The sequence below is a fragment of the Saccopteryx bilineata genome, chromosome 3 (assembly GCF_036850765.1).
Source record: "Saccopteryx bilineata isolate mSacBil1 chromosome 3, mSacBil1_pri_phased_curated, whole genome shotgun sequence".
In the NCBI taxonomy this organism is placed as follows: Eukaryota; Metazoa; Chordata; class Mammalia; order Chiroptera; family Emballonuridae; genus Saccopteryx; species Saccopteryx bilineata.
The window spans coordinates 178155518-178180489 of record NC_089492.1 but is presented as its reverse complement, the minus strand read 5'-3'; the positions used below and the strand labels follow the sequence as shown (position 1 = coordinate 178180489).

The 24972-nt window shown below is 39.7% G+C and overlaps 1 protein-coding gene across 1 annotated transcript in view; it reads right to left on the bottom strand.

Moving 5' to 3' along the window:
- Positions 1-24972, bottom strand: part of KIF13A (kinesin family member 13A) — a 287998-nt gene that overhangs the window by 44484 nt on the left and 218542 nt on the right. The window contains 9 exon segments of the mRNA XM_066268312.1: positions 737-899; positions 4698-4911; positions 12090-12256; positions 12357-12443; positions 16890-17020; positions 19556-19690; positions 21312-21422; positions 23866-24078; positions 24461-24572. Of these exon segments, the coding sequence (XP_066124409.1) occupies positions 737-899; positions 4698-4911; positions 12090-12256; positions 12357-12443; positions 16890-17020; positions 19556-19690; positions 21312-21422; positions 23866-24078; positions 24461-24572 (1333 nt within the window).

Sequence of the window (24972 nt, the reverse complement as noted above, 5' to 3'; positions counted from 1 at the left end):
CAATATAATGGCTTTTTCAAATTTTTGCTATTATAAAGGATACTATGATAAGCATCTTTATATAAAAACCACATAAAACTTTAAATTCACTTCTATGACTATGGATTTGGAATACATTTCTCAAAGGAGAAGTACTTGGTCAAGTGACCAAAACCCAGCAAGACTGATGGACTCCTTCACTCTTTTCTGGCTTGTTTGTTGGAGGTTAAAATGAATGGATGAAAACTTAAAATTTTTCAAAGTTTCTCCTTAAAGAAAAAAAAATTCTTCAAGTTGAAATGGTGGTAAATGCCCTAATTTTTTAAAAAAAGAAATGCTGGGAAACTTCTGAATGAGGGCAGTGCTCTTCTGTGTATTGGTAAAGACAGTTATCACACCAGTCTTCCTCTCTTGTAGAATTCAGTCTTAAAATGATACTATAACAAAACAGCGATCCCTATTTCAGAAGGAAGGATGTATGTGAAAGAGAAAAGCAGGTGAGGTGACTCATGTATATTTCTAGTTTTAAAGAAAGCATTTAAAGTAGCTTGAAGGATTTCTTCAAGTCTCCCAAAGTCTCATATTCTGATCTTATCTCAGGGCATATATATACATGAGAAGATTGATAGTGGAAGTTTTAAAAAGAGTGAGTACTCTGGCTCACTTCCGGATCTCCTCGGGGAGGTCACCTTGGACATCATGTTTTTATGGTCCATCTTAAAGTACGCACCAATGCGCACCTGGCTATCATTCTCACCTTTCTATTAGCACTGAGGTTTGCGGCAGGGATCTGCAGAGTCACCTGGTAGTCAGTAAGTTTGCTCATTTCCTCAGCTAAGAAGTTTGCCTCCCTCACCAACGTGTTAGCTTTAACTAGCTGCTCGCGCAGTTTTGCCAGGCTTTGACGGAAGAGTTCATCCCTGTAGTGCAGTAGAAAAGGCAATGAGACAATCGAAAAGAAAAGGAAACTGCAATCTGGTCATCTTATTAGAAAGTGGTAGAAACACCTTTCAGGCAATAGTTTTCTATTGATCTCTGACACCAAATGAACCTCTTCTCTTTCCCCCTTCCCCACTAGGGTTCTGTGGGCTACCTGCCGGTTACCACGGAGGAGAAGCAAATACATGAAGTGCTGTAAGTAAAATCTATTTTTAAAAATTATATGACGTTTGAAAACTACTAGATTTTGATACAGTGATGCAAAAAAAAAAAATCAATGAAAGAATCCTTTAGGACAAAAGCATGATTATGACAATTGTGTGGTTTTAGGGTCAGGAAAGGGGGGGTAAGTGAAAAACTCTGGGGTCAGAAAAAAGAAAGTGTTTTGCATTGTGTCCTCAGTGGGTGAAAGGCAGGAAGTGGGGACTTCCACAGCAGCAGGAATGTTGTTCTCAACCCTGAACACAGCAGCACCTCTGAGAAAAGCTTCACTGACATCGTGATTGGGTCAAAACCCTATTACATGTCCTTCAAGCCCCATTTTGCCTTGGTAGCACTTGTAATGTTTCACCTATTTGTATAATTACAATATTTGACTAAAGTCTGTCTCTCCTAAGAGGCTGTAAGGGCCCCTGCAGTAAGGACTCTGTCTTTTCTGCTTGTCATTACACCCTGTCTTGTCTGCATGGCCCATTGTAGGATATTTGAAACTACCCATTGAATGAAAGAAAGAGTACATCTGGATCCCACCTCTGAAACTGGGCCCAAAGGCAACCCAGTTTAGCAGACTGCTCTATGCTTAATGTAGCTTTTCTATTCTAACATTTATGCACCTCCTGACCTTACTGCATAGGTAAATGATAAGCCTGGAACACTCAAATCAGTACTTTTTCTCACTTTAGAAATGACACAGGAGGCCCACAGCAAAGATGTTAATATAGAATGACCTAAAACAAATCACACATTGATAATGCTTTCCTGTCTTGTCTTAATTACATTTTTCCCCAGTTATTCAGGCTTGACTACTATCAGCTAGCTTGGTCTTTTCTCCACAATATGCAGAAAAAAGCCCTGTTGATTCTCCCTTTGAAACATCTCCTAATCTCTCTCTTTCTGTTTTGTTTATTACCTCTGTTCATGTTCCTCATACTCACCCCAAATTCTCACAGTGCCTAGGCTCTTCCTCTTCCATATAAAGTAGTCCTTATAAGCCCCCGCCTTTCCCAAACAACTCCTCAGTGCAAAGCCTTCTCCTCTTCCACAGGATACATCCCACACATGTAACTTGGAGGCCTCCCACATGCCCTAGCTAAGAGTTTGGGGATTTATTCTCCCTATTCCTTTGTAAATCATCTTCTAGACTAAACAAAACTTCTCATGTAATTCCCCAAATACATCTTCTTCTTCTCCATTGCTTCATATTTGTTTATCACATTCTACCTATCCAAAATGCCTTCCTTCCCCTGCTCTCTGAACTATCCTAAATTCTACTCTTATAACTCACTTGGAATCCTTCCTTGTTCAGGAAATCTCTGCAGAAGATTCAACTTCTGGGGTCTTATTCTCCACTACAGCCATGGCACTTTCTGTGCCCTCTGCCCAACTTCTATCACATTCTTGCTTACCATTCAATAATCCCACACAATCCCTACTTACTAAGCACCTATGACGTGAAAACATCATTCTCGGCACTAGGGATGCTCAATGATTGAAACTGACACCCTGCCCACTAGACCTTATTTTCCAGTGGAGGGGATAACAGCAAATAAATAACTATATAATTGCAGCACTTCCTATTGTTAAATGAAACTTTAAAAAATTTGTTATTATGGTTTGATTTTCAATTATTTATATCTTACTCTAAATTATAAGTGTAAAGAATGAATTACATCTTTAGTTTTCTTTGTAATTCTTTCTAACTTATATACTTGATTCTCAAACCCTCAACATTTACTTAGGTTTGAGTCCTTCAATATTTCACAAGCCATCAACAACTACTTAAATAAAAGTCCTAGATTCTTAACAACCTATCTTTAATGACATCTTAATTTTACCTAGTGAAACCTGGTGAAATTGATACTGTAATCATTCTTCAAAATGTCATCCTTTCTACTCCATTTAGTTTTAAGAATTTGAACCTCGAGAATCTGGAATTATGGGAAGTGAAAAATTTTTTTGACATTTAACTGAAAAGTGCTATAAATAAAAGTAATCCACTGTTTTTATTGCACAACTTTATGTACTTTACAATCTTATGTACACAGAAGAGTAAATAGGGAGGATAAATAGTAAGGTTTTCAGCAGGTACAATTACAAGAATTACCTTTAGCTAGCTGTTTTTTAGAGCACAGCCAGCAGCTCACAGTAAATGTGGAAGAGGTAGCTCTCTTCAGAAAAAGCATCCTCAATAGCCTTTGTCTGTTTTACTCAGGCACCATAAAATACAAAAAATAATATAAGTATGATAAGTATTCATATTCAGTGTCTAGAGAGGTGAGCTGGCAGCTCCTGGAGAAAATGTAATTGACTCTTTTCTCTTAATTTAGAACACTGAAGTGCACTACTATGGTGAGCCTTTTAATGCAGGGTAGGGTCTCCTTTTCTCCTTTTGGGGTCCTCTTCCCTGGATGTGGTTCAAATTCATCATCTCATTGCTAGACATGCAATGTGGTTGCAAGAGTTAGAATAAGACATCTGACGCCAGACTGCCCTGGCTTTGATCCCTTACTAGCTAAATGACTGCGAAGTCATTTAACCTCTTAGCCTCAGTTTCCTGTGTGAAATGGGGGTGAAAATGATAAAATATAGTAGCAGACATGAAGATTAGATGAATATATTTAAAGCACTTAGTGACTGACACATCTATAAATATCAGATGCTGCTTTTATTATGATTAATTATTATTATAACACAGAAGTTATTAATGGGTCTATAGACAGACCTAGCTTTTTCAAATTCTGGCTTTTCATTACTAGATAGGGGATTGAGTCAGAATATTTAAATTGATTTTTCTATCTACAAGAGAGAGGTAATAGTCCCAATGACACAGGGCTGTTGGGAGCAATAAATAAAATTAGCACCATGTCTAGACTAGGGTAAGCACACAGCAGAACTTAGTAATAATTCATTGTTGTTATTACCATTATCACTACCATTTCTTCTACCACTAACTCAGGTCTGATATAAGGGTTTGAAACTCACAATTAAAAAAAATTATTTATTAATTTTAGAGAGAGGGGAATGGATGGAGGGGGGGAAGAGAGAGAGAAACATAGATCCGTTCCTGTATGTTCCCTAACCGGGGATCGAACCTGCAACCTTTGCGACGGGGACAATACTCTAACCAGTTGAGCTATCCAGCCATGGTTTTAAGTCATCATTTTAAAAAAATCATATTTAAGAGATTTCTTAACACTGAAGTTATATTTAAATACAATCTCAAATAAAAGAAATATAAAATAAGGAGAAAGGTTTTCATGCTAAAGAATTATTCAATCTGAATAATTCTACTCCTCCATCTGAACACCTAACGGACTAAGCCTTCTAACTTGGTACCATTTTTATGGAAGGGTGAGGGGGGAGTGGGAGTGTCTTTAACAACTAACTTTAAACATACCTAGGATGGACAATACCTGGAAAAGAAAAGCTAATAATCCAGACAAGGGATTACGGTTTCCTTCTGTGCTAGATTTGTCGCCCTTGGGCATGTCTCACAACCCTACCCCACAGTCCCAGGGCCCTGCAGCCTGAATTCTCGGTGGACTGGGCTCTTTTCTTACCTCTCCTCTGCCCACTGGGTCACCTTCTGCTGCGCGGTCTGGCTGCTGTAGGCCAGGCGGTCGGGGCCGCTGCTCTGTGGCTGCCTCTCTGGGGACAGCTGCTGGCGGAGCTGCTCCAGCTCCCGCTCGTACATGAGCCGCTGCTCCTCCAGTGCACTCCGCTTTTCTTCCAGGTACTGTTTCTCCAGGACCTGAACCACATTTTGAACCGGGTCTGGTGAGCCAAGAGAGGAGGCAAGGTGTCTTCAGTGGTGGCTAAGACGGGCAAAAACCATCTCATTCCTCCCCCATACCTGGCCTTTAAACATGCTTTCCAGGAGAGACCCTGTCGGATGAAGTCCTCTCAGCTTTCACTAACATTTTAGATCAATTCCCTCCATGTAAACATGTTACTCTCTTCAGTTTGATGAGCTCACCCTAATGTTTGGGATAGCTCAATCATCTACTCTTAAGTAGAGCGTAGAGGAGAAGGGGCTGGGATTCCATGCACTGAAATCTGGAACTGCCTCAAAGACAGAGAGCCGCACAAGATTTGATGTTTACGCTAGCAAATTTCTGTGCCCATTTAGTTTTGGTATGTGACAAAGGCTTTATGTTAAACACACAATTACTTCTTCATTTTTCTAATGAGAGAGGAACAAAACTTACAGATCATATTATATACTTGAAAATATTGAGTATAGGGTCTGGCAATTCCTCAGGTGCTAACAACTGGGAAGGTTATTTGCTTCCAGAAAGAAAAGGCTGCCCTGGCTGGTGGCTCAGTGGTAGAGCATCGGCACAGCATATGGACGTCTTGGGTTCTATTCCCAGTCAGGGCACACAGGAGTAGCAACCATATGCTTCTTCCCCCTCCCTCTTCCCCTCCCACAGTCAGTGGCTCAACTGCTTAGATTGTGGCTCAGGGCACTGAGGCGCATCAGCCTCAGGTGCTAAAAGTAGCTGTTCCTCCATGGATCCCGGTAGGGGTGCATGTGGGTGTCTGTCTCACTATCTCTGTCCCACTCGCTTAAATAAAAAAAAAAAGAGGCTGCTTTTATGTTTTTGTTTTGTTTTTTGCTGTTGCTGATCTAGAGATCACCAACAAGCATGTGGGTGAACAGGCACAGAGATACTAATAGATCATGTGCAAAAGGGCCAGAAGTATGACTAGAGGTGCTGTGATATGGGTAAGACTTGATCCTGAAGAGTTAACTGGCTGAGGGAGGACCTTAGCTTGGTAATGACTAATGAGCTCAAAACCATGAAGAAAGATTAATGTACTGACCACATATACAAAGAAGAATGTTACTGATATCTTTAAGTGAGAAGACTGTAGGCAAACAGTGTGTTAGATTATCTGGAAAATCAGCATTTCCTTGGCATACAGGGGACCTACACGAGATGTGTTCATATCCTCAGACTAGCCAGGGGCTTAACTACCTGCTTACACAAGGAGCCACCTGCCTGTTACTTGGTGCTACTTGTGTTGTATTTCCACATATTGACTCTCAGTTTAATTTCTAGGATAAGAGTGCGAAATTAAGATTTTGTATGTAACACCTGATGACAGCTACTGACAGACTTTTCCAGAAGGCCCTTATCAATTTGTGAAATAATTGTGTAAACTGTACTAATTTTCTATATGAGCAGTAAGAGAGAAAAAGAGATATCAGCTTTAAAATAAAAATAAGGTGAAATCATACAATACTAAAAGCAAAAAGCAATCTAAATATCATGATATGCACAGTATAGGTAAGTTGTTTTAATAAAAATAACAACCACAATGGCAATAATAATTCTATTAGCTACTGGCTATATCTCAAATAGAAGACCTATATATACCCTTCCCATGCATTATCTCATGAAAGCCTTGCAACAAACCATTTTACAGTTGCGGAAACTGGTGCTCAGAGAGGATAAGGAGCTGACCTATGCTCACAGCTGACCTCAGGTCTGAGCGGACTGGCTGGGGTAGACACGAACTAACCTCCAGTGTTGTGCTCAGAATTAGTTCTCTGGCAAAGAACACAGGTGGGGTAGACACGAACTAACCTCCAGTGTTGTGCTCAGAATTAGTTCTCTGGGAAAGAACACAGGTCGGGCAAAAGGAGGCTTACGGTTGTTCGTATGGAAAACAATACAGTAAACAATAAGTCATAACATAAGAATAAACTTTAACCTACTTTTGCCCCACCTCATATTTTTTTTAAAAATACTGTTCTTTGCTAATATAAAATTCTCTAGGTCAACATTTTTTCAAAGCAGAGCGGTTTTCTTCACAGAATCTTGACATAAAGTTCCTAAAATATGTTACCTAAAAAACTGATTAAAATTAATTACCCTCCCCCACCTTATACCCCCCAACTACTCAAACAAATCTACACAAAGGCAGATTATGAGTGAATAAGACATTTTCTATAGACTTTACATACCCCAAAGCATCAGAAATTTACATACCCCAAAGCATCAGAACTTCTGACATAGCCCTAAAACTTCTAAAAAAACAAACAAACCCAAAAAAGGAGTAATATGAATTTTTTTTGAGGGAGTTTGAAGGAATTTTAAATGTAAGGGCTAGAGAAGGAAAGTTTTCTCAGAATTTAAAAAGTATATATATTTCTCAAACAGTAAATATATTTTTTGTTCTATTTAGACTTTAGGTTAAAAAGTAAAGGATAAGCCTGACCAGGTGGTGGCGCAGTGGATAGAGCATCGGACTGGGATGTGGAAGGACCTAGGTTCGAGACCCCGAGGTCACCAGCGTGAGCATGGGCTCATCCGGCTTGAGCAAAAAACTCACCAGCTTGGACCCAAGGTCGCTGGATCCAGCAAGGGGTTACTCAGTCTGCTGAAGGCCCGTGGTCAAGGCATATATGAGAAAGCAATCAATGAACAACTAAGGTGTCGCAACGTGCAACGAAAAACTAATGATTGATGCTTCTCATCTCTCTCTCCATTCCTGTTTGTCCCTATCTCTGCCAATGTAAAAAAAAAAAAAAAAGTAAAGGACAAGATCCTTAATTATCCATTTTTATTTCCACTGAGCCTTATTTTCAAGAGCCCTGAGTGTTTATGAATTCTCTCTCTCTCTCTCTTTTTTTTTTTTTTTCTATTTTTCTGAAGCTGGAAACCTGGAGGCAGTCAGACAGACGCCCACATGCACCTGACCGGGATCCACCCGGCACACCCACCAGGAGGCAATGCTCTGCCCATCGGAGCATCGCTGTCACGACCAGAGCCACTCCAGCGCCTGGGGCAAAGGCCAAGGAGCCATCCCCAGAGCCCGGGCCATCTTTTGCTCCAATAGAGCCTCGGCTGTGGGAGGGGAAGAGAGAGACAGAGAGGAAGAAGAGGGGGAGGGGTGGAGAAGCAGATGGGCGCCTCTCCTGTGTGTCCTGGCCGGGAATCGAACTCAGGATTTCCGCACGCTCTACTACTGAGCCAACCGGCCAGGGCATGAATTCTTTTTAGAGAGAGAAAGCTGGAAAACACACCATTTTATAAAATGATATGCCAGGATTTTTGCTAAAAGACACTGAATAAGGTAGTATTTAATCTTTATTTCTACTTGTTAGTCGGTGGTGTATAGAAACACACATGACCCTAAATGGCTGAAGTAAATGGGATTTCACCACGTGGCTGGGGCTGTTTAAACTGCTGTAGCAGCTTCCATGACTAACACCCCTACTACTCACTGTGTCAGTGGCCACAAATCAACAGGCAGATTTGGAAAACAGAGCCACCCTTCCCTGTGCCTTCCCCACCATAGCCCGGAAGTCCTGCTTGGACTCTGGGCCGGGTCTGCCACACACAGCACTGCTAGAGGTACCGGGACTGAAGGTATTTTTTTTTAAACTTCTGATCCTAACACAAGTCTGGAAAAACCTTGCTCTTATATATATTTGATAACATTTTCTTTTAAAATTAATTAACAGATTTCAAGCCTTTATTACAATTTTTAAAAAAGATCACCCTAATCAGCAAGTCAATCTGACTCTATAATATGGCCTAGGACAGAAGCCAAAGATTATTTGGCTTATGCACAAATGATCAATCAACTACCAAAAGAGTGTCCACAGTTTTAACTTCCCTCTATCACTTTCATTCTTTTGAACGAGCTGTTTTAAAACTCAGTGAGTCTGGCACCTAAGGCCAAGTAACCAAAACGTTGGTATTTTAGGAAGAGAAAAAGGACAACATTTCCTTTGGGCAGAGCACGTTTCTTCTTCTTTAGTTTACTGTTTACCTGGTGTGTAACTAACTACGAAATGAGCTCAAACTTAGACTTGTCTGTATGAAGAACAGAGAAGAGAGTGGTGGTGATGGGGGGTGATGGCTGGAGGACATTTATGCGCCAGATAATAGGATGCATTCACACTAAGAGACCCAAGGCACTAAACTGAAGGAAAATAGATCCCTTTGGGGAAAAAAGAACCTTTTAATTCCAGATAAAGTAAAGGAGCTATAGGAACCACCCTCACCATCCCTTAATAGCTCTTAACTTTAGAGCTACCATTGACTGTGAAAACAGAAGAGTATCTGATGCCTAATGTTATACGTTTGGGAAGAAGGCATTATTGTCTACAGATACTAAGTTTGCTTTTACTCTTACTTCATATAAATTGAGTTTTCGATCACTGTTTACTCTAGACATTTGAAAATACACTATTCTACTTTGTTACCAAGATAACACAGGTAAATATCTATACAGCAGTAAGATGTTCTAACTGCAGTGCTTTCAACAGGAACAAAGCCATTAGCAAAAGCAGCAATAATACCAGTGACATGTTTCTGCCACTAGATGCAGCGGGAAAAGAACAGCGGCCAGATCATAACCATGGGGAGAGAGTGGGGTGGAGATATGGGGAAGCAGGGGTCTTCACTGAAAAGGGAACATTCCTCAGTCAAGAATACAGAGTAACACCAGCAGGCAGGAAAGATCAGCTTCTTCCCAATCACGTTAGGTTTTGCCAAAGCAAGAAGCACAAGCACCAATCAGCAGCACTGGGAAGCCCAGTCAAGCTCCCTCATGCTAGTGCCAATCAGCTGAAACCTTTATCCCATTGTTTGTGCAGGAGCTTCGTCTGAAACCACAGGAGAGGGAAGAGTATCTTCAGGTAGGACCACCAAGGGGATGACCACCAGGCAGACAGGCTTATTATCGGGAAGCCACCTAGCAGCAGAGGTGAATCACATGAACACTGTTCAGCAACCAACACGTTAGTCCTTGTATCAGAGCATGCCCGTGTGCCCCACAGGGAAGCTCCATTTACCAATGAAACTAGGTAAACAATGGAGTGGGAAAACATTACTTTTTAAAACATTTTTTTGTTTAGATTTTATTTATTCATTTTAGAGAGAAAGAGAGAGAGAGAAGTGGGGAGGAGCAGGAAGCATCAACTCCCAGACAAGCCCAGGGTTTCGAACCAGCGACCTCAGCATTCCAGATCGACGCTTTATCCACTGCGCCACCACAAGTCAGACGGGAAAACATTACTTTTAAATAGACAAAATCAACACTGGAGAGCATGGGGAGATCTGGAATACAAATGAGTAACTCATGTTAATAGCCTGAGCCAGGCCACACTGATGGGTATGAAGTCTGAAGGAATTAACAAGTACTTACTAAATAGTCCTTGGTTACACAGGAGTAGACTAGGCATATGACAAGAAGGTGGCAACTGGAATAAATTAGAGATCTCTGATAAGGGATGATACATGATTCAGTTGATACTATGGGGACACTCTGCAGAGTTAGAGGACAGAGACCCCAATAGCCTGTAACCTCATTGAAAGAAATAAGCTCTTTTCAAATGGGAGTTCCTCCAACTAGAGTTTGAAGCTTGCACCCTCCCTGTCCAAATAATCATTTACAGGAGGCTTGATACTCAGGCACATTATTACATGACTTGTTAATGTCATCCTGATACCCAAACATCAATCTGAAACATCTTTGGGATTCTCCCATCTTTGGTGAGCAAGTAGTAAGACTGGACCAAAGCTTGATTCCTAGCTGTGGCCCAGCCTGCACTGAAGTATCCAAAGCTCCATTAGCTAATTTAAACCCTAATCTTAACAATGTTTAAAAAGAAAAATTATCAAACATGTTTCATAGTTATTTTTTCCTCCTTTTCTGTTGTTGTCACATTACACTTGTTTCTCAATCTGCCCTTTTCTTTATACCTCATTTTTATAATTAAAAAGATGGGTCCTTGAGGCCAAGAAGTCCATAAGTAAGAGATTCTGTTACTCTTGTAACAGAATCCCCAATTTGATATGTCAGAGAGCTGACCAACAATCCACTAGCCATGCTCAATTCTCCCCAGATAGGCTTATTTGAAGAGTAGAGTGAGCAGTAAACATTAAGGAAAGAGCTCAACTGTGAAAACCAAAATACTCTTCAAGCAGCCTGTCAGGTGGAGGATGCCCGTCGTAGGCCTCTCAGGGTTCCAGAGGCACTCCCTCATTCCAGTTTGGGATCCTCAGGTATCCAAAGAATAGATGAATAGAAAAAGGAAGCTGAGCACCAACTTGCTCAGGTGCTCCTGAATGTAGCCTCAACCATATCCCTGTAAAAAACTGTAGTCCAGAAACGCAGCCCTGTACCTGGTAACAGGCTGCCTTGTCCTGTCCTGCAGCCGGCGCCTAGGTATCAAGTGTGCTGATTAAAAGACTGGGAGATGGGAAAAGGAAGGAGGAGATTTACAAAACAGTAAGTAAGGAAAAAATTGGGTGTGTATTTTATTGAACTCACATGAGTATATATGAACACAGAAGAAAGAAGGTAAAGGGCTTCCTTTCAGACACTGATAGGAAGAACTTTATACAATCACTGCAAACCTGGAAGGAGGGATGTAGAAATAATGTTTTAAGGAGAATCTGTTCTTTAAAGATCTCAGACAGGCTAGAGTGTGAGTCAAGTGAATAAGAGCCTATAAAGGCTTTTATTTTAGCTATCATTTTAAAATAAGTCTCTTTATGGGTATAATTTCCAACTCAGTTTATAGTAAAATGTTGTGACTTTAATCTCTTCATCAGATTCTATTTTAAATTCCTGGATTGATACTCCCTCAGTGATTTTCATGTTCTGAAGGACTCAGGAATGACACACTCAACAAGGGGAATTTGATAAGAAAGTCTATGCCAGTTACTCAGTACTCTAGGACCATGAAAATGTTACCACAACTGTGCTGGGGATAAGGGGTTGCAGAGATTCCACCTACTTTCTGGTTCCTCTTGAGGGAGCCAACTGGGCCCTGGAAGACTTTCATTAGTTCCTAACTTGTGGCCTTCCTAAGGAATTAGCAACTTGGTGGGTCTAAATTTTCAGAATGGCACATTACTGTATACATACTGGTCGCTCACTGATTGCTGTGAGATAAGGACGTGCCCAAGACACGAAGGCCTTACCATTACTATTCAGCGTTTTCATGATAACCTCCATCTGTGCAAATTCATAGTTATAATCTGGTTCTGAAGAGGCTTCACTGGCTGCATCCACATCATGCTCTGGAAGGCCTGCTTCTTTCTCAAAGTCTTTCAACCAGTCTCGCCGCTTCCGCTTAGGTAAATTAATTCTGTGGGGTTTTTCACCATTAGAGAAAATCAACTTGTTTTGCACTCAGATAACAGAAATAAAAACATATATGAAAATATTATTGAACACAAAGATGTTACCTAAAGAAGTGGTTATTTCCCCATAGGATTCGATCACCATGCCACAGGTGGGTGGTACTGCATACGAGGGTACCATTTACACAGGATCTGAAGGGGTGCCAAGGAAAGGAAATGTCAGCTGAATGGTAAAGAGCACAAAACCCAGCCCCAGTAGCTAAACAGATAACTAGGGGGACATTCTCTTAACAGATGTATTCTATTAGTACCTGAAGAAGGAACAGTCACGGTTGGAATACATGACCTAAGCAATGATGATTAAGGGCTGCTAAAATATCTTCCAAAAAGAGATAACCTGCCCTGGCCAGTTAGCTCAGTGGTAGAGCATCGGCCTGGCGTGGAGTCCTGGGTTCGATTCCCGGCCAGGGCACACAGGAGAAGCGCCCATCTGCTTCTCCACCCCTCCCCTTCTCCTTCCTCTCTGTCTCTCTCTTCCCCTCCTGCAGCCAAGGCTCCATTGGAGCAAAGTTGGCCTGGGTGCTGAGGATGGCTCCATGGCCTCTGCCTCAGGCACTAGAATGGCTCTGGTTGCAACAGAGCAATGCCCCAGATGAGTAGAGCATCGCCCCCTGGTGGGCATGCCGGGTGGATCCCGGTCAGGTGCATGCGGGAGACTGTCTGACTGCCTCCCCGTTTCCAGCTTCAGAAAAATAAAAATAAAAAAAGAGAAAAAAAGAGAGAAAAAGAAAGAGATAACCTGGTGTGCTGTGCAGCCTGTAGGAGACAGACAGCACCACCTATGGAATATTCTTGTAAATATTTGAGCCAAATCTAACCAAGCTTCTATATGTAAATACTAATTTAAGAGTTACAGAGAACCGTAGGAGATGCTAAATAATGCCATGGAATGCAATGAGCAAAATGCTGATGATGGGGAAACTCTAGGACCAACAACAAGGCATCTTCAACAAATTAAATACAAGAAAAAGGCGGGGGTGGGGGGGAAGGGTGGAGGAACCCATAGGCTAAAAGAGATCTAAGAGATACAATATCCAATGGCAATGGTTGACTTTTATTTGGATCGTTATTCCAAAAAACAACAGGAAAAAAACATTTATGAGGTAACGGGAAATCTGAATACTGACAATATATAATGATAAGAAATTGTTGTTACTTTAGGTGTGATGGTATTAAAGTTATGTTTAACAATATTAGTCTTTTAGAGATACAAGCTGAGATATTTATGAATGCAAAAGTCATAATATCTAAAATTTGTTTTAAAATAATACAGAGGGGAGGGAGAAGGAGATGTTAAGGGCATGTAATTAAAACAAAATTGTCTCTGAGGTGCTCATCTTGACACTGGATTACAGATATATGGAGGTTCATTATGCCATTCTTTCCACTTTTATATCTTTGAAATATTTCATAATAAAAATAAGGAAAACAAAATAAATATTTATATTTAGGTCTTTGATCCATTTTGCATTGAGTTTTGTGCATGGGGACAAAGTATAGTCAAGTTTCATTCTTTTTGCATATGGCTTTCCAATTTTCCAGTATAATTTCTTGAAGAGGCTTTCTTTTCTCCATTGTGTGTTTTTGGCTCTTTTGTCACAGATTATTGTCCATATATATGTGGTTTTATTTCTGGGCTTTTGATTCTGTTCCGTTGGTCTGTGTGTCTGTTTTTCTGCCAATACCATGCTATTAAGATGATCGTGGCTCTGTAGTATAATTTGAAGTCAGGTAGTGTGATACCCCTGGCTTCATTTTTTCTCAGAACTGCTTTGGCCATTCAGGGTCTTTTATGGTTCTACACAAATCTGGTGATATTTTGTTCTATTTCATTAAAAATGACATTGAGATTTTAATGGAGACTGCATCAAATCTGTATATTGCTTTGGACAATATGGCCACTTTAATTTTGTTGATTCTTCCGATCTATGAATGTGGAATATTTTTCCATTTCATTGAGTCTTTTTGAATTTTTTTCAATAATACTTTCTGGTTTTTTAGTACACAGGTCCTTCACATTCTTTGTTAAGTTTATTCCTAAGCATTTTAATTTTTTTGTTGCAATTGTAAAAGGAATTTTTTTTCAGCTCATTTTCTGAAGTTTCATTGTTGGCGTTTGGGAAAGCAGTAGACTTTTATATATTGATTTTTGTATCCTGCAACTTTACTGTATTTGTTGATAGTTTCTAATAGTTTTTAAATAGAGTCAGTAGACTCTCTTTAGCCTGACCTGTGGTGACACAGGGGATAAAGCATCAACCTGGAACAGTGAGGTCGCTGGTTCGAAACCCTGGGCTTGATGCTTCCTGCTCCTCCCCATCTTTTTCTTTCTCCTCCCCTCTCTAAAATGAATAAATAAGACTTAGAAACAAATAGAATCTTTTTAGCTTCTGTTTTGACCTCTCCTTCCTTAAAATTTTCTCTACTCTTAGCTTCCGTGACTTGTTTTCTGCTGTTACCTTTACTGCCTCCCTGGCTCCCGTCTCAGCCTCCTTCATGGACTATCCCTCAGACCATCCCAAAACGTTGGTTTAATTTTCACACTACACACTCTCAATCCACTTTCAAGAGAGACAACGCTGCTAATGCCCAATTCTCTATCTTTAGCTTTACAACCCTAAATCCAATGTCCTACTGGATATCTCCACATCGATATCCCAAGGACACATCAAAGTACCCCAAACTGAACCTATCTATCATCCTCCAAGCTGGTTTCTCCTCTTGTATTCCTTATTTTGGTTTAGCAGTACCACTGTTTATTTGGTCTCCCAAGATAATCAATCGGTGACCATTGCTGAGGTCCCGCTTTCCTTCACTGATTGAGTCCTCGTTCTCTCACCAAGCAGATCATTACAACTTGTTGACTTTCAAATCTCAATACATTTTGTTCTTCACCTCTACTGACTCTTGCTGTGTTCCCATAAGAATACTGGAATAAAATCCTAACTGATCTCCCCACTTCAAGTGCTATAAACACCCCACTCTTCCACAGTGATCAGATTTGCAGGTTATAAAGATCACTTCAGAAAAAGCACTATCTTCCTGTATAGTAACTGTTGCTTCTATACATTCTCCTCCCTGGGGCTTTGAGTTCCTGTACTTAGGCGTTCCTAGCACAAAGCCTGGAGCAGAGTCCTGAGTGAATGAACGAACCACTAGGCTGAGGTTCCAGGAAAGGAGAAGATTGGGCAGGGTGGGGAAAAAAGAAGAGTAGGATAAAAAGCCATAAAACTGAAATGAAAATTGGGTATTAAAATTTTTCTGATTAAAATGATTTTTAGATATAGTGTAAGAAGAGAGTATGATCAACCTGTCATGTTGCATACTATAAGTATATATAGTTTTGTTAGTTTACTTCAATAAAGTCAAGAAAGAGAGAGAGAGTATTAAAAAAAATACAACAAAACTCAGTCTCTATCAGAGGAGGATACAGTATAAGGCTAAAGACTATATGACCTTAGAATAAGTAAAAATTAAAGAATAGTATCATTTCACCATTAAGTATTTTAGTCATAACACTATAAGTGCTACAAACCTTTATGCATCAGGTGTGCTATTTTTATTAGTCTCAGTTTTTCATCACTTAGAAATGTATATGGTCAATAGTAACAGAATAATTTGAAATGATTATATTTTCCTTTTAAAAATGAGTGTTCTGAATTAAACTATTTATGTATTAATGAATGACATTTTAGAACTTCATTTAACTATTATACCTGATGATTAAATAATTTAAAACATCATTTAGTAGAAATAAAAAAGTAAATATTTATATATTGGCCTGTCAATTATCAAATGCTTACATATTTTAGCATGGTTAAATAAATTTTCAGAAACAATGGAGTTATCTAATTAACTGCTTTAGACACAATGCATTACACTGAGTAAGAACTAATTTTATTCAATATTTATTATGTGTCAGGCACTGAGCCAAGTTGTTTACATGTTTTGTCTACCATTAGCCTCACTTACCATAACAGGAAGCTGAAGTTTAGATAAACAAAGTGTGTTCTCCAAAATCAATCTGCCAGTCAAGGCAGAATCAGCCTACCCCAAAGCTGGTGCTTGAAATGCTATTTAGCCTGACCAGGTGGTGTTGCAGTGGATAGAGCATTGGACTGGGATGTGAAGGACCCAGGTTCGAGACCCCGAGGTCACCAGCTTGAGCGTGGGCTCATCTGGTTTGAGCAAGGCTCACCAGCTTGAGCCCAAGGTCACTGGCTCGAGCAAGGGATCACTCGGTCTGCTGTAGCCTCTCTCCCACCCCCCCACCCGTCAAAGCACATATGAGAAATCAATCAATGAACAACTAAGGAGCCACAACGAAGAACTGATGTTTCTTATCTCTCTCCCTTCCTATCTGTCTGTCCCTATCTGTCCCTCTCTGACTCTGTCTGTGCCACAAAAAAAAAAAAAAAAGAAATGTTGTTATCTAGCTCTCCATAATTGGAAAGCAATCCCCGAGGACCCACTATAGCCTTAACTTTGACATAACTGAAGTAAAAAGATAGAAAGAGGCAGTCTTTTTTTGAAAGTAAGGCACACAAGATATGTGAAGTAGCCATTTACTCTCCTTACCTTGCATTTTCTTTTGGAGTAAGAGTGACATCACCGTCAGATGCAATATCAATCTCACAGTGCTCAGGCTGAATTCCTATACCAAAGAGCTGGATGTCCTGAGAGGTATCAGCACCCACCCTTGTGTGGTCCTAGGAATAGTTTTAAAAAAAGTAAAAATGCACACTTACAAGTAACTCACCAAAAATTTATCACAATCAATTTCAATAATCCAACAGCAAATGCTTGACAATATTAATGTATTAGGCAGGAGATGAAAGATGTCTGGAGCATTAGAAGTCAAAAGCTTACCTTTAAATACTAAAGTTTTTAAAAAATGTTATAACAGGATGGGGTAAGGGTTAAACAACAGTGGTTAGACACTGCTTTAAAATATAAGGAAATCAGACTTAACAGTAGAATACGGTTGACTCTAATTTTAACTTGATAACTTACTATTTATGTGACTACAGGCAAGCCATTTCACTCTCAGCTTCAGTTTCTTTTTTTTTTTTTTTTTGGAAAAAACCAGAATAATGATATCAATTTGATTTGTTTAACAGGATTATTTTAAAGATCAGCTGAGTTAACAGCAAAAGTGCTTTGAAAACAATTATCTAAATTCAAGAACTACTAATAATAGTTTCATGGGAAGTAATACTTAAAAATATGTAATTTTTAAAATGTTAAAAATAGTTAAGTATCTGATACTAATATAACATAGAGCTGTGAAGCCTTTGGGTTATACAACGTTCAGGTCAGAGGTTAAGGACCTCCAACCTCACACACATGTGGACTGTGACTCCTGGTGATTCAGTCCACTGCTCATCCCTTTGTTTTTCTTTCACTCTAACAATCATTTAACCATTATGATAACAATACTTTCTATTCCACTGAGAATGTGAGAAAGCCCAAGGCTTAGTCTTTCAAAATTAACATTTCAGAAACAATTCCTGTGCCCTTAACCATTTCCTGAATGAACAGGTCTTAAGTGTTAATGATCTCTCAACAAGTCAGTTATTATTTGTGTCATATTATGTGTCTGGAAAAAGTAGAATAAACAGGAGAATAGAAGACCAAGCTCCTTGCTTCAATTCTAGCTTATTCTCCACTACATTTTGTACATTCATTATACAGATCAGAATCCTTAACAAGGTGCCTATCTAACCTTTCACAATGCAGAAATTTTTATTCACTGATTTATGCGTGCACAGTATATGAAAGCTGCTTTCAAGCCCCTAGCTCCCCAAACCTTGACAGTTATTTAAATAAATACATATATTTATATACCACCATAACTCAGAAACTGTGTCTGATAAAAAATGGCCTCACAGTCAGCTGAGTGCCCTATGTCAACTGGGGTGACCTATTTCAAAAACATATCTTATTTTTTCTCTTAACAAAATACATGAGCATTTCTATAAGTACAGTATCAGAATCTGTGGGGGTCTCTGTGAACCATTTACGAGGCTTATGAGGTCAAAACTACACTAATAAAAATACTAAGATGCCTTTGCACTCTCATTTTATCACCAAGTATACAGTGTTTTCCAGAGGCTACATGATGTGTGATGAAATGGCTCTGAAGATTAATGGACTGTGTATTTGTACATGTTTGTACCTTTAAATGGTTTCAGGTTTAGTAGCGAACACTGTAAATATAGATATAACTCATATATACAAAAGTTCTTTGGGACATTTTTAAAGAGTGTAAATGGGCTGTGAAAGTCTGGGAACAGATGCAATAAGCTATCCAATGGCGGGCAGTGCCATACCCTGAGGTCAAAGTGTGAAATCTAAAAGGCCGCATCCTGTCTCCATACTAAATAGGTGATTAGGCCCTGCCGGTTGGCTCAGTGGTAGAGCGTCGGCCTGGCGTGCAGGAGTCCAGGGTCGATTCCCGGCCAGGGCACACAGGAGAAGCGCCCATCTGCTTCTCCACCCCTCCCCCTCTCCTTCCTCTCTGTCTCTCTCTTCCCCTCCCGCAGCCAAGGCTCCATTGGAGCAAAGTTTGCCTGGGTGCTGAGGATGGCTCCATGGCCTCTGCCTCAGTCGCTAGAATGGCTCTGGTTGTGGCAGAGCATCGCCCACTGGTGGGTATGCCGGGTGGATCCCGGTTGGGTGCATGTGGGAGTCTGTCTGACTGCCTCCCTGTTTCCAACTTCAGAAAAATACAAAGGAAAAAAATAGGTGATTATGGGACAAAAAGTTATTTTTTGAGGATGTAAGTCTAGAAGAGGTAGAAATGGAAGAACCCTAGGTGTCTGATCTACCACAAGAGTTTGTTTTAGCCTTAACGTTGATCTTGAGATCTCCTAAGGATTACTCAGAAGCATAATTGTGACTCTACAGAGCTTCTCAGAATCTTTATGTTTGAAACTAAATATTGTCAGAATCCTTGTCGCCACAGCCAGGGATCAGTACCTACACACCCTTGGTTGCCCTTGTGTGCCCCTTTGTTGCTCATGCTCACCAGAAATCAGCCCTAACAGTATAGCCATGGGATAAATACAAAATAGCTGGTTTTCATTCTCGTTAGTGACCTGACTGTACTATGAATCCTCTTAGTTTTAAGGAGGGCTAAATCAGACACAAAAAGCAAAATCATGGGGACAGATACCCAGATTCAAATGTGGATTGTACATGAACGAATCAGATTGCAACTATGTGTTTATATACCCTCTTACCTTTAAATAATAAACCAGAAGTTCGTTGAGAGCAGGGTCTGCATTCAGGTTGACTAAGTAGCACTTGTCGTCCCCCACCTTGATACCAGATGTCTCCAGGGAAATCCCCATACTTTCAAGTTGCCGTTGTCTCTCCTGTGCACAAAGCAGATGAAAGCAGGAGACTATTTGTTGTTCTAGTCACCAGATGTATCCATGGAAAGTGTAAGTCACTGTTTCTGGGGACAATGCCAATGAAATTACACATTCCACTCAGCTCAACCAAGTTTCTTAGAGCCTGAAATGCGTGACATCTTGCGTCAGTGTTCAGGGGGCACCAGACACCATCTTGTCCTTAAGGGGTTTACCATCTAATAGAGGGGGAAAGCCACATAACTGGGGGCAAAGGAGGGAGCCCTGTGTTGCTGCGAGGAACAACATGCTGCAAGCTTTGCAGGAGGGAGACCATGATGGGTTAAAAGACCACAAAGGCTGCAGGAAAAGAATACACTTAAGGTGGTTCTTGAAGCATAAGAAGAATTTCAACAGGAAGAAATGCGGGAGTAGCAAGATAAGGGCAGGGTGTTCTTTCTGGGGGAAGGAAACAGGAAAGCAGAGTAAATACCCTGCGCAGAGTAGAGATGTTTTAAAATTTATTTTTTAGTGAGGAGAGAGAGAGAGAGAAGGGGGTGGTGGAGAAGGAAGCATCAACCCACAGCTGCTTCTTATGTGCCTTGACCAGGCAAGCCTGGGGATCTGAACCGGCAACCTCAGCATTCCAGGTCCATGCTTTATCCATCACACCACTACAGGGAAGGCTAGACATAATAGAAGATTTCAGGTGCCAAGAACCCCACCTAAATGTGGGAAAAGTAGTGGGAGATGGGGGTGGAGGAGCAGCTTGGGTCCCCATTGTAGAGGGCCTTGCGGTCATTCGTTTGCTCGTTTGTTCGTTTATTAATTCCCTCAAGCCATTTATGCACTAGTACTGAGAATACTACAGCAAACAAAACAGAGCACCCTCTCTCATGAAAACTCATATTCTAGTGGAAGGATATAGACAGTAAAAAAAAACACCCAGATGAGTAAATATATATAGTTTTCAATGGGGTTAAGTGCTATAGAAAAACGTAAAGCATGTAAGGGGGATAGGCAGTTAGGTGTGTGTATGTGTGTGTGACAGAGAATCTACAGGAAGCACATAAGCAAACAGCTGGACTAGGTCTCAGTTACTGCTTTCAGCCTACCTGACTAATATTTCCAAGTGGTCAGTGAACTTAAAATGTTTGTGAAATGCATAGTGCAGAGATTCATAAGACACATAACTACACACACAGAATTTGTTCTTGCTTTATATTTTATCTCAAATAAAATCCAGATACTGTTTTCTAACAATCCCACAGTATCAAATACATTGAAAAAACTATGTTGTTCTGTACATTATAAATTCCCTGTCAGTTAGGTAGCCCTACATGCTATGCCAAGTGATGTAAAATCACAACATACTTTGTTTACATGTGAAAAGCAGAAAATCCTAAAGATATTTTCTATACCATCCCTGTTCAATTCAGTGCCCTCCAACACTTCTAGCAAATATATGGACCAAACTGTAGTTGAAGAAGGTCACAAAGCCAGTGTCTAAACTGACCTTTGTAGGCTGTAGTTCAGCAGAAGGTGGTTCTTAAAAGACTTTCTGAGGACAAGTGACTGACGATACAGAAAAGTCAGCAAATGGAAAAAAGAATCGCAATATTTGAGGCCTCAATTCCCAAGCTACCTGAGCAATTTCTTCTGTTTTCCTCAGCTTCTCCTCCCAAGTCACGGTTAGTTCCTTTATCAGCTTTTCAGACTCTTCAAGCTTCTCTTTCAGTTCAGGGGCCTTCATAGCCTTTAAAATAAAACCAGAGCTATCAGATTTTCTAATTTTTTTCACCATTATGACAAGACAACCACTTATTGTCCTTCTAAAACAGTTATCAACGGTCTGTTGGAGGCAATTAAGTCACACACTGTGAGTGAAGGTGGGGTTTAGATCTTTATTAATAAAATGAAATGTAAGAGGCAAATGCTACTATTTAAAGGGGGAAAAGAAATACCAGTGCCCTGAATAAAACTGATATAAATCATTAGAGTAATTTTACCCACCATACTTAAATTTCACATTCAAAGACTTTTTTTAAAAGATGGTGAAGTTCATCTTCAAAACAGAAAGAAAAAGGTTACTTAAGCAGATTTCGTTTTCAAAAAGACAGAGGCAAATCACCAATAATGGCATTCCAATCATATTAACCTAGCAAGAAAGGTGAAGATTCTTCTCATTTACACTGCTCACAAAAATCAGGGGATATTTTAAAATGAATATGAAGTGATAAAATATCCCCTAATTTTTGTGAGCAGTATATTTTACAATTTGAATCAGGGGCCTATGAACTACTTTTCTTATTGATGGAATACATTTAGTGTATATCTTACTCACTTATAAGGAGGACGTGGTTAAAAGAGCAGTAATTTCCATCTGAGTTTGTTTAGTAAAAATAACTCCGGGGTCTAAATGCAGATATATGCAGCTTGTAATTTTTGGGAAGCCTTTACTTTGCTTTGACACTCTATAATAACACGAGTATAACCCTATTCTGAACAAGAAAGACAGTAGAATTTAGAAAAGAAGCTGAAATGGCGATGATCTGGAGGCTAGCTGAGTATGCCTCAGTCTCACAGTATTAACAGAGCCTGAGTGGGACAGTTTGTGCTGGGGCCCATGTGGACATTCTCGGTGAACCTGCTGGGGCTCCTCTCTCCTTGGCCATGTTTTGCTCTACACACCCAGCCTAGATTATAAGGTCACAGTGAAAACATGGGGACTCAGAGACAAGAAGAAAAAAGTCGATCATCCATCTTTAAACACATTCCAGAAGCATCACACTTTCCTCTCAGGATCAGGACTCTCTTTAAAGGCTATCAGCATTTTGATTTTTCACGTGTTTGCTACCTTTCTTGGCATCAATGAAGAAAAAATCATGCTTGATGCACTGACTGATGATAATAAAAACAGCAACATTTGCTGAGCACCTATGATGTGCAAGGCACTGTACTAAATGCCTTCCGGTATCAGTGTTGTACTAGAGATTAGGGACAAAAACAATTAATGAAACATAGCTTCTTGAACTATAGGAGCTCATAGCCTGAAAGAAGAGAAAGATACATAAACAAAAAATTATAATGCAACTGCCAAGATCACCAACTAAGGGAGTAATTCAAGATCTCTGCTTCACTCCTTTTGGTTTATCTCCTGTTGATTAATTTTGTGATTAGATAAGCAATAGATAAAAAATATTTAAACAGTGCCTAGTACACAAGTGCTCAATAAATAATGGCAATTACATTTTTTTCCTACTCTTAATATGCTCCTAACACTCAGAAGACGCTGGTGTGAAGGAATGTGAACTCAGAAGTCCTAAGTACACACCCCAGTCCTGGCATGTAACTTAACCTAAGGAACTTGGGTTCCATTTCAGTCACATTACCTCTCTTAAATGGAACAGTGCCTTACCCATAACCTGCCTGAAGTAACAGCTATTTGGGAGATGATGTGATTATGAGAGCCTGGGTAAAGCCGAACAGAGGAAAGATGGCAACAATGCAAAGTTATAGATTTTGTTTCCTCCCAGGAGCTGATACAAAAAATATATAGACATTTCTGAATTATTCCTAACATTTAATTATTCTTGATTACGCTATCTTCTATGAATTTAGTGGGAGATGACAAACAAATAGCTTCTCAGAAGACTGCAGAGCCCTTTGGGAATACAGTCGACAATGTTAATAAAGACATCACAGTTGGTTCTTAGGATTTCACAGTGGGAGAGATCTGTGCTCTCAAGGACCAACTGATTCACTGTAGCAAACATTTAGGCAGTAGCAGCAACTCTCTCTTAACTGTCTGCCTCATCGGCAGGAAGTTACTAGGACAGAAGTCTTGTATTACTCATCGTGTCTTCACAAGGCTCAGCATGTACCAGGTGCCAATCAACAGTGAAATGCTGAATTACATGGAGATGACCTCGAACTGCAATCAAGCATGTCCTTACCACTTAGATATCACAAGCCAGGAAATGTCAAAAACAGGAAGAATCAGACTGATTGTTTATTTTTAAATTTATTTTTAAATTACAGTTGACTTACAATATTATACTAGTTTTAGGTGTACAACATAGTGATTACACAGTTATGAACCTTATGCAGTGATCACCGCAATAAGCCTAGTAACTGTGTATGTCACTATACATAGTTATTATGATGTTATTGACAATGATCTCTATCTTGTACATTACCTCAGCCTGCGAGAGCTGCTCTTTCAGTTTCTCGACTTCCTCCCGCAGTTCCCGAATGACTTTTGCATTGGGATCCTCATTCACAACAGCATGGTTAACAATCCTTTTGGCTCTATCTGCGTATCTTAATGTGGAGAGGGTCTCTTCATAGTTGTCTGCTGCTGGGCTAATGGTGGCGATCATAGAGGTCTGGCTGTTGCCTCCCAAATTGTCCTAAAAAATATTTCAAATAGCATCTTAGGAAACAAGGCCTATTTCATGCATAACACATATGAAAGCAGTACACATGCATAAAATATTATTCTCTGTGAAAAAAAACACAATGTGGAAATGGATTTGTATTTTACAATTTTATGAAAAGATGAAATGTGGTCTCTCTATATTCACAGCAATGAATAATGTCCATCAAACAGTATTATAATGAAATAAAAGGCAATAAAAATAAGTTTTCATTTTTTGTTTCTAGGAATTGGGTAACAGTACAATATTGTTGGGTGTTCACTGTATGTTTAGTTAGCTTTGCACACACCTTTTAGCTGTTACCTCTGGCACAGCTGATTTTTAGTTGGAAAAGAACACTGGAACACTGACTTACCTTAAGAAGCCAAGTGAGGACTGAATCTCGATAAGGCACAAATTTGTTTTTACCCTTGCCAGCTGCCTGGTCAGCCAGCGATGATATAACCAATCCCAAGGTTGTCAGTGATCTGCCAAGAGAATAATTTAAAAATTAGTTTTATGGAATGTTGATTTTGTTTTTAATAATCCTTCTAAGTAACAAGTATAAAATATGCAGAATAAAGCCCTAAAGTTGATACCATCAAGTCTTCATTAATTGGCTGAGAAGCTGAGATAAAGAAAAACAAAAAGTAATTCCATTAACTTAAAAGAATGAATTTAGAACTCCTATAAGAATCTATTCTGGTTAATCACAGGACCTTGGTTCAGATTTGCAGCATAATATTTGGAATAAAGTTTTCCAGTGTGATCTTTTAAATGTATGTTTCTAGGTTCTGAAATGAATGTTTCACAGGCCCTATAATCATTTCAGAAAAGTCATTAAAATGCAAAGCAAATTCAAGAGGCAGAAATGAACAAAAATTTTAA